This window comes from Astatotilapia calliptera, chromosome 5 (genome assembly GCF_964374335.1).
Source record: "Astatotilapia calliptera chromosome 5, fAstCal68.1, whole genome shotgun sequence".
NCBI classification, from domain to species: domain Eukaryota; kingdom Metazoa; phylum Chordata; class Actinopteri; order Cichliformes; family Cichlidae; genus Astatotilapia; species Astatotilapia calliptera.
In genome coordinates this window covers 6,621,260-6,630,345 of record NC_137426.1, presented here as the reverse complement: position 1 = coordinate 6,630,345, position 9,086 = coordinate 6,621,260, and the positions used below count along the sequence as shown (strand labels likewise).

The 9,086-nt window shown below is 39.3% G+C and overlaps 1 protein-coding gene and 1 long non-coding RNA gene across 2 annotated transcripts; both read left to right on the top strand.

Annotated features, from left to right (window-relative positions):
* Positions 1-2,226: 2,226 nt before the first annotated feature.
* Positions 2,227-2,614, top strand: LOC145428845 (uncharacterized). The gene is made up of 2 exons (XR_013909176.1): positions 2,227-2,361; positions 2,444-2,614. It is a non-coding gene; the product is annotated as an uncharacterized LOC145428845 (long non-coding RNA).
* Positions 2,615-4,984: 2,370 nt separating this feature from the next.
* Positions 4,985-7,823, top strand: LOC113021978 (elastase-1-like). The gene is made up of 8 exons (XM_026166909.2): positions 4,985-5,242; positions 5,355-5,452; positions 5,551-5,651; positions 5,846-5,971; positions 6,169-6,305; positions 6,485-6,627; positions 7,363-7,512; positions 7,732-7,823. The coding sequence occupies exons 1-8, from the start codon at positions 5,158-5,160 to the stop codon at positions 7,741-7,743; spliced, it is 852 nt and encodes a 283-aa protein (XP_026022694.2). The 5' UTR covers positions 4,985-5,157; the 3' UTR covers positions 7,744-7,823.
* Positions 7,824-9,086: the final 1,263 nt, after the last annotated feature.

Here is a 9,086-nt window from a genome sequence, read left to right as displayed (position 1 = left end):
AACCAATAATTGATAAAAACCAACGTGGCATCTGAATGATGTCTTTTATAACACAGATGTATAGTTGGATTTTGTGGATCTTGCAACATTTATATTTCTGATGAATGAACATCCACATTTCTAATAAAATTCCTGATACCTAAAGGTTTTATTAGACCTCCTAAAACTTCACATCCAAAAGCTTTATGATAGAGCAAATGCAGAAACAGAGGGGCTTTACCAAGCACACCAAAAGGCATTTTTATGTTATTTTATTTATGTGTTATTATTCATTCATTCATTTTATTTTATTTTATTTTATTTTTTAAATATAAAGCATAATGTTCTGATTCTGGCAGCCAGTTCAGTTTCTCTTGTCTTTGTTTCTTTTGTTTTTCCTTGGTTGCCAAAATTGTTCTGTTTAATAAACATAAATATTGTGTTGCCCTTTTCTGTTGTCTCTCTGGTGGTTCAGTGACATTTTAGAAGTAAAAGGCTGGGGCTTAACAAACTTGCACAGTAGATGCACGATAACTGTGTGCCTATAGTGGGAACAGCACACCTGTTGCAGCTAGGGTGTAGTCAAAATTCAAATAGCACTTAAGAGTCAAAGTGACAGTAACAGGAGATATTGATTACATTTCATATGTCTTAAATGTTTTCACATTATCTGTATCATGTTTTTAGAAGTACAGCTGAACCTTTTTGTTATGCCTTTTTATGTAAAATCTGAGAAATGTTACAGCTTTTTTTTTTTTTACTGTATCTTTAACTCAACCTTGAAACACCAAAGTACTGTCCATGAATATATTTTAAAGCAGGGCCTGTGGGGAGGTTAAATGAACCTAAATGAACCTGGATTTACTTGGATATTAGTTATATGCTCCTAGCTATGCTTTTATTATTACAGGATAGCTGCTGTGTATGATTCCAGCAGTGATCTTTAAAGTTAAAAGGAATTTCTTGCACACACTAAATGAAAAGTGTTTTATTCATCTCGTGTTTTACTTTTTGTTAAATTCATTTAAAGTAAAGACATTTATTTTGTTTATAAACAAAAATCTCACACAATAAATCTCATAAAAAATGTAACTTGCCTCACTTCAAGTACAAGCTTTGAATATAGGTTTACAGAATTTACATTTTAATTACTGGTATATTAAATGGAGATATTGTTCACTGTGTGAATGCTGTCTGTGAGCCACGTGTGCAGAACAAGCTCATATCAGACCTGCAGTGTTCTCTTTGAGAAAAGTAAATAATCGAGCTCAGCATGTCCAGCATGTGAAGTTAGTATATGGAACGCAAAAGTGGTGCTGTAGATAACAGGCACAATACTCAAACACAGCAGCTGAATGAAGTTCTGTAGTTTATTTCTGGCTAAAGGTAAGACTGTGAGAATCCCAAAAGTAAAATAAACATATGTTGTGTTGTAGTGTTAAAATCAACATGACAAGTGGAATTTATTTTGATGCCTTAAAAATCGTACCCCACACTATCGTTCATCTCCATTAAACCACATCCTTTTCTGAGGCAACACTTAACGTGCAATACCTGCACTAAAGATAGAGAGTTGTAATAGCACATCTGCAGGGCGTCATGAATATTTATCAAAGGGTTAATGTATAATTCTGGTGTGTGGCTTCGGGGTTGATATTGTAGCTTTTAACAGTGATCCTCATCTATAGCAATAAATATCCTGTAACCTGCGACGTACAGGATCCCTTTTCTGTTCCCTTTTCTCTAGATGTTCACCTGCATTGTCGTAGCTTGAGCTCAGCTGTCTTTCCTAATGGCTCACAGGTCTGTGAACCTGTCAAAACAACAATAGATTAAAAGCTGACTGCATTTTCACCACAGTCATCAACAGTGAACTACAATTTATGTAAAGATAAATTGCAACAACTCAGTTATTCTACTTATTTAAAATGACACATTTACAAAAATCTGACATTCATGTATCCATAATATTTAGTAAGAGTGACTGATTGTTTCTAGGTTAAGTGAGAAAATATGTAAACATATTAATGTCTAAACGTAAAGATATTAAATGACTCAGTAAGTCAAGTGCTAAATCTTAATGTTGAAAAAAAGAAAACTGTCAGGGTCCGATCCCTGAGCAGTTATGGACTTGTTATATTATATGTATTTTTGGTGTTGCTGCCCCTCTTCTCCATGTTTGTAGATATGAGTGTGTGTATGGGTGCAGGTGTGTCTGAACTCTTGTTTACAGGCACCTTCAGGCCTGGTGGGTGTGGCCCTGCTAGGGGACTGGCCACACCCGAAGCCACACACCTGCTGCTGATCAGGGCTCATCGGGGGAGCTACTTAGGAGAGTCTTGGAGCTCCCACCGACGCGGGATCATTGCGTTAGTCTCCCATGTCAGTGTGCGTTTAGGAGGTGCAGATCGTGTGTGCCCGCGGGGGTCAGTGTTTAACGGCTGCCTCTATTGTTTTCCTACAGGAGGAACGTGGAGAGGAAGGACAGCACGCACAGGGTGTGCAGAGTCACGACAGCGGGGAGCACAAACACGGACGCCACTGGAAGACACACACAGGAGTCTTGGGGAGCACGGGGATCAATTGTGCATCAATATTTACCACACTGTAAATAAACGCACTGTTGTTATTCAGAGCTCCGCACCTGGGTCCTCATTCCCTACATACCCATGGTCTGCCAGCCAGACCGTGACAAAAACATTCTTACTAATAACAGGAACAAAGACCTACATAGAGACTGTTTTAACAGCAGGGACTAAGTATGATCTAAATATGAGATGTATGCATTTTCAGGAGTTACAGTTAGGACCAAAGTATTTGGACAGTAGCTTTGCAGTAGTAGTATTGCATTAACTGTTTAGGACATATGACTTACATACATATGGACCTGCTGAGCTCTCTCTCTCTCTCTCTCACTTATATATACATATATATATATATACTTATATATATATGTATATATAAGTATAAATAAGTATAAGTATAAATAAAACATAACTGAAATGTCTGAGCTTGGTTTCTTAAGTAAGGGATGGATAACTGCATGCTTAAACTCACTTGGTGATTGACCTGACAAGAGCCTGGTATTGATGGTATTGATTATGTTCAGAATATGTGGTCCAACAGTAGAAGTAAAAACAGGGAGGAGTGATAACATTTGGAGAACCACACAGTTTAGCATTTAACACGAGTTTCCCTAGTTCAGGTAGAGCAATTGGTTGGAAAGAAATAAGCAAACTTGAACAGGAAACATGCACAAATGGATCAACGGGAGATAATGTAGAAGGTTTCAAACTGGCAACCTTATCCACAAAGAAGGTAAGAAACTTGAAACAACTAAACGATCAGACCAGTCAACCACAAAGATCGAATTCAAAGAGATCAGACAGACGTGTGGACATGACTGGGGGAACAGGCAAGTAACACCAAAGGGAACTAACATCAAACAAAGAATAACTGTCACGGACCCGGTTCTATAGGGACTCGGGGTCCATGAGCAGTGTGGACCATTATTATCCTCATTATTATTATTATAGTATATGGTGTTTGTTTGCTGCACTGTGCTGTGTTCTCGTGTTCCATGCTTGTGGGTGTGCGTGTGTATAGGCAGGTGTGTGTGGATGCCGGTGTTTCTGAGAGCACCTTCAGGCCTGGTGGGTGTGGCCCTGCCAGGTGGTTGGCCACACCTGAAGACCATCACACAGCTGATCAAGCTTCGTTGGAGGAGCCGCTTTAAAGTGTGGTGGAGCTCTCTCCAACGCTGGATCGTTGAGTGACTACCCGTCAGGGATTCCAGCAAAATCAGTGAGTGCTAGTCTGTTGCTGTTTAGTTGTATGTTAACAGCTGCCTCTGTGGATTTTCCAGCAGGAGTGCGGGAACAGGAGAGCAGCGAGCAAATGTTTCACGGGAGCGGGGACACGGAGCACGAGCACTTAGAAAGAAACACAGCACGGGAGTTGGATTTATTGTTGTGTACTATTTACTTCACTGCAAATAAACGCACTGCATTCATCGCACAGAGTCCTGCATTTTGGGTCTTCCTTCCCCACACACCCACAGTTGGCCAGTGTGAACTGTGACAATAGAACCAGAAACATATAGCAAAAAACTCAGAAGTGCTAGGAAACAAAACTGTACTCAAAGGATGAAACAGTAAAGAACTAGAACATCACTTTTAAAAAACAAATAAATCATGAACCCACAAAACTCAAAACACTGGGTCATTGGACCACCACAAAATCATTGTTACATCACTTTCTGCAGAGGATTTACAATAAGGTGCAAGCCACTGTTTTACACACAAAAAAAAGGGAATATCAAATTAGATTTTGCCACAAAATAACTTAAAGGGTCTGCCCAATTCTGGAAAATATTATTTGGGCAGATGAAATCCAAATTTACTTCTACCGAATAATGGGAAGAGAAAACTGAGAAGCAAATGAGTACTTCATGAGCACACCAAAGCACACCACATTATCTGTCAAACATGATGAAGTAATATTATGGGCATGTATGGCTGCCAGTGGGACGGGACCGCTAATGTTTATTGATCCTATGTCTGGTGATAAAAGAAACAGGATGACTTCTGAAGTGTACAGGATTATAATCTGTTCAGATTAATTTAAACACTCTAAAATTGATCTGACAGGTTTTGAACAATAGCCTATAGCATTCTCCAAAAGCAACCCAACCTTTTTTTCAGGGAATAAAATGGGATATTCTTCAATCACCAATGCAATCACTTGAACTCAGCTCAACAGAGCATACTGTTAGTTGACTTCTGAGAAGCATACAATCTATTAAAATTTATACAAGTTTTACCCTCAGCACAGACAAAGAACCCCAAAATTCCCTGACTATTACATTAATGTTAAAGTTTAGTTTACACAGAGAATCCAACTAAATAATCCTGAGCAGCAACTGCTAATGTAAATGGAAAAACATAATGAATTCAGCGGCTGAGTCAGCTATTCCATGAATGAATCCGCAGGCCTTCACTTCAGTGATAACTGTGAGACAGACACAGGTGGACAAGGGCTGGTGCTGAGCACTACACACAATCTCTCTCTCGCTCTCTCTCAAACACACACACACACACACACACACACACACACACACACACACACACACACACACACACACACACACACACACGGCCTAGAGGGTATAAAAGAGTCATGGACGGAAGCCTTCATTGCAGAAGATTTCAGGAAACTGCAGACATGTTTAGGTTTCTTGTGCTGACCTCTCTTGCAGCCCTTGGTAAGAACTGTCTTCTTCTCCTTTGACATTATTGCAAAAGACAAAAATCTTTTCGATCACTTGAACGCTTGATGGCATACTGTTGTACTTTCCATGTCTCTACCTTGTCTAGTGCTGGCTGAGCCCCAGCCCAGGTTTCTGGAGGATGATCGTACACAGGAGAGAGTGGTGGGTGGTGAGGTGGCCAGACCCCACTCCTGGCCCTGGCAGGTACTTGATACTTTACAAATGCTTTAAAAAGTCCAAAAATGCAAATCAAAACAGAATGCAGGGATTTTCAGATTTCGTAAACCCATATTTTATTCCAGATAGGTCTTCAGTACCTATCTGGAGGCTCCTACTACCACACCTGTGGAGGGACCCTGATCAGGAGAGGATGGGTCATGACTGCTGCTCACTGTGTGGACACGTGCGTGTTACACAGGATATTCTTATGACTTAACTTCATCAAAAAATCTTGGCTTTACATTTTTCTTATTGCATATCAGTCTTCTATTTAATAAACTAGCAAAAAAACTACATAGTTTTTTTGTGAACTGATTTATTATTGTTATTGATTCATTATAATATAATTAAAGAGATGTAAATTTCATCTTCCCACAGCCCCAGAACCTGGCGTGTTGTTCTTGGGGATCACGACATCTATACCCATGAGGGCACAGAGCAGTACATGACCGTGAGTCAGGTCTACGTCCACCCCAGTTGGAACTCCAACAATGTTGCAGGCGGGTTAGTGATATCATGATCTGACACACATTTGCATGCACAAATTTTATATATATATGGTGTGCATATATTTTTCAAGTAAAATCTTTAAAATTGGCAAATTGGGGCATATTTATTCTGTATCCTTAAAGACTTAATGATATTTTAGAAGATGAACAAAACGTGTTATTCATTGAAGTGACTGTGTGCTGGTCTCTCAGGTATGACATTGCCCTCCTGCGTCTGACATCTGATGCTACTCTCAATAACTACGTCCAGCTCGCCGCTCTGCCTCCTGCTAACCAGGTTTTGCCTAACAACAACCCCTGCTATATCAGTGGATGGGGTCGCACCCAGAGTGAGTCTGACATAAGGATATCATGCATTTACACTATACAGTAAATTATTCGGTGCAGTGCTAGCATACATGGGAAAGCAATCTGTAAGAACCATAAAGTCAAGAGAGGGTTTTTTCACCCAGATTTTTTTCAAGACACAGTTGTATTGTGAGTCTTTTTTCTGTACTGCTGTACACAGCTGGAGGTCAGATCTCCGCCCAGCTGAAGCAGGCCTCTCTGCCTGTTGTTGACCACAATACCTGCTCCAGCAGCGGATGGTGGGGGAGCACAGTGAAGACCACCATGGTTTGTGCTGGTGGCGGCAGCAATTCTGGCTGTCAGGTGAGCCAAGAGCATTATGAAGTATTTTAGGCCAGAGCGATTGTTTCATGCTTTTTACTTAGCAACGCTTTGTTGTTTAAAGTGTAATATCCAGGAGTGTTAAGTTGGTAATGCGTAAATAATTTATTAAGTCTTTTGAAACCGTAATAAACCATCAGCAAGAAAAATAGGTTTGCTATGTGGTTAATAACCTTTTAGGGTTGAGATGAGTTAAAATCTAGAACTTCATTATTAGCTACAAACAAAGATGAACACTGTCTTCATTCATTGTAATATTTAACAAACGTTGAACCTTGTTTTTTTAAGCTCTTTAGCAAACAGGTGTGTCAGCCCTAAAAAATGTTTGGGTATAAACAGACAGGAAGAAACGCTGGAAAGAAGTTGTTCTATTTCAGTCCCATGTCACTGTAACAGAGTGACATTTAATGTCTCCCACTGAGTTGGAAGCTGACCCCTTCCTGTCAAGGAAGATATTTTGGGGGGCACATGTGGGATTACTTGCTGCTTCAGCAGGGCATAAGTCACTTACAATAATTCAAGCAAGTGCTTAAGCTGCACAAAGTGCATGTTGTAAACTTGTGTTCTGCACAAACTTGCTTTAGGCTGACTGAGATGTTAGCTGGACATTGGAAGTTGGGAAGTAGTTAAGTGCACTGGCAAATTTGCTCTTGACTTTACCCAAAATGCATAAATGATTTTTTTTTGCTTGTCTGTGATGTAACCTTTCGAATGCAGGGTGACTCTGGTGGCCCCCTGAACTGCAGTGTTGGTGGCCAGTATGTTGTCCATGGTGTGACCAGCTTTGTGTCCTCCTCGGGCTGCAATGCCTACCAGAAGCCTACTGTCTTCACCCGCGTCTCTGCTTACATCAGCTGGATGAACAGTGTTAGTATTTTATAACCATTAATATAGATCACAGCATTTTAAAACACTGTGTTTGAGTTACTGTGTGTGGTAATGTTTTATTAGTCTTACTAATGCAGTAAATAGAAGATTTCATAGTTAATTTAATCCATTCAATTCTTACAAATATTTTTGCAGCATTTTGTGCAGGTTGATTGTTGTGGTAATCATGTAATGATTCATTTGTCCTTGCTTTGCCAGATCATGGGTTGAGAAGAGTGATCATCTCCATGGAAACACTCTGGATTCACCTCAGTTTCTTACTCCATCAGAATAAAATGTCCTTCAATGCACATGTGCCTCACTATGTTTTTTGTTTTTGCTTTTTTGTGCTTTTTTTTAGTGTTGCATATAAAAGATTTGGCCATTAAAGTATTTAAAAGCATTAGTAATTTGAGGTAAAGTAAAATATCTGAAACACATAATCTATTGACTATTGAGGCAGCAGTTCTAAGAAAATTCACACAAGTTTTTCTTTTGTGTCATGGCCATTTGCTGCTTCTGCTAAACTGATTTTAACAACACTTCAACAATTACACTATCACCACCAGCAGGGATCGTTACTGTTAGTGAGGAAGTAGTATAACATTAGCGATTCAAATATTTGGAAAAATAAAACAAATTTGTTTTAGGAAGAAAACTGCTAATGGCTGCCCAAATTCTCTTTGTCTATTATTATGTTTATTGTTTTTATTGTGTGTCTTTGTCATCATATGACGAAGAAACACAGTAATATATTTTAAAGATAGGCTTCACCTGCGGCATACCATAGATGTTATTCCAATCGGAGCAAAGATACAGCTCTGATTTTTGAACCTCCTGATCACCTAGGGTTTTCCGCATGAATGATTTGTGTGCATTTATCTGTATCTCCTGGGTGTTTCACTTTCCCTTCATATTTTTGTTAGATTAACTGATTGTGATTTTAAATTGCCCATTGGTGTGGATGCATGTCTCAGTGCTAGCCTTATATTGCTTACTAGGGTGTTCAGGCTATATCACCTCTCTGGGATATGCTGGGATAATCTTGAGCCCACCTGTGACCCAGAGCTTGATGTGCAATAAACTAAACAGATGCATCTCTAAGTGACACTAATGCAGTGATACACATTCATATACAATTAGTCTCTCTTTCAAAGTTTATTTTTAATCATTCTTTCTTTTAGGCTCTATTACCTTCAGTGCTTCAATTCAGATCCAGGGCTGAACTCATTCTTCTGTCATCCACTCACAAGCAGATTAGAGTCCTTCAGTGAACCCACACAACCACTCAGGGGACATGCAGAATGCTTTTGTGATATAAACTAAATGTGTTCAACAATCAGACCAAAACTGAAAAAACAATCTACAAAACTTGCTGTTGAATGCTGGTAGCTCTTCTATCTTTGAGGAAGAAAGAAAATGTCATTCCTCATTAGTGTACCTACAGGTTTTGCTTGGCAGGGTCAGATGGGTTATATAGAAGCAGAATAGAATAAGGAGATGTTGGAAAACTCAACCTGCAGTCAGATATTTTCAGGGTTAGTTGAAGTTTTGAATATGACTAATATGATGTG

What these genes read in the sequence shown, in the direction of transcription:
- LOC113021978 (XM_026166909.2), top strand. Translation starts at nt 5,158, where the DNA reads ATGGACGGAAGCCTTCATTGCAGAAGATTTCAGGAAACTGCAGACATG. An exon ending in GACCTCTCTTGCAGCCCTTG is followed by an intron (nt 5,243 to 5,354) that starts GTAAGAACTGTC and finishes TACCTTGTCTAG; the next exon opens with TGCTGGCTGAGCCCCAGCCC. An exon ending in GCAGCAATTCTGGCTGTCAG is followed by an intron (nt 6,628 to 7,362) that starts GTGAGCCAAGAG and finishes TTTCGAATGCAG; the next exon opens with GGTGACTCTGGTGGCCCCCT.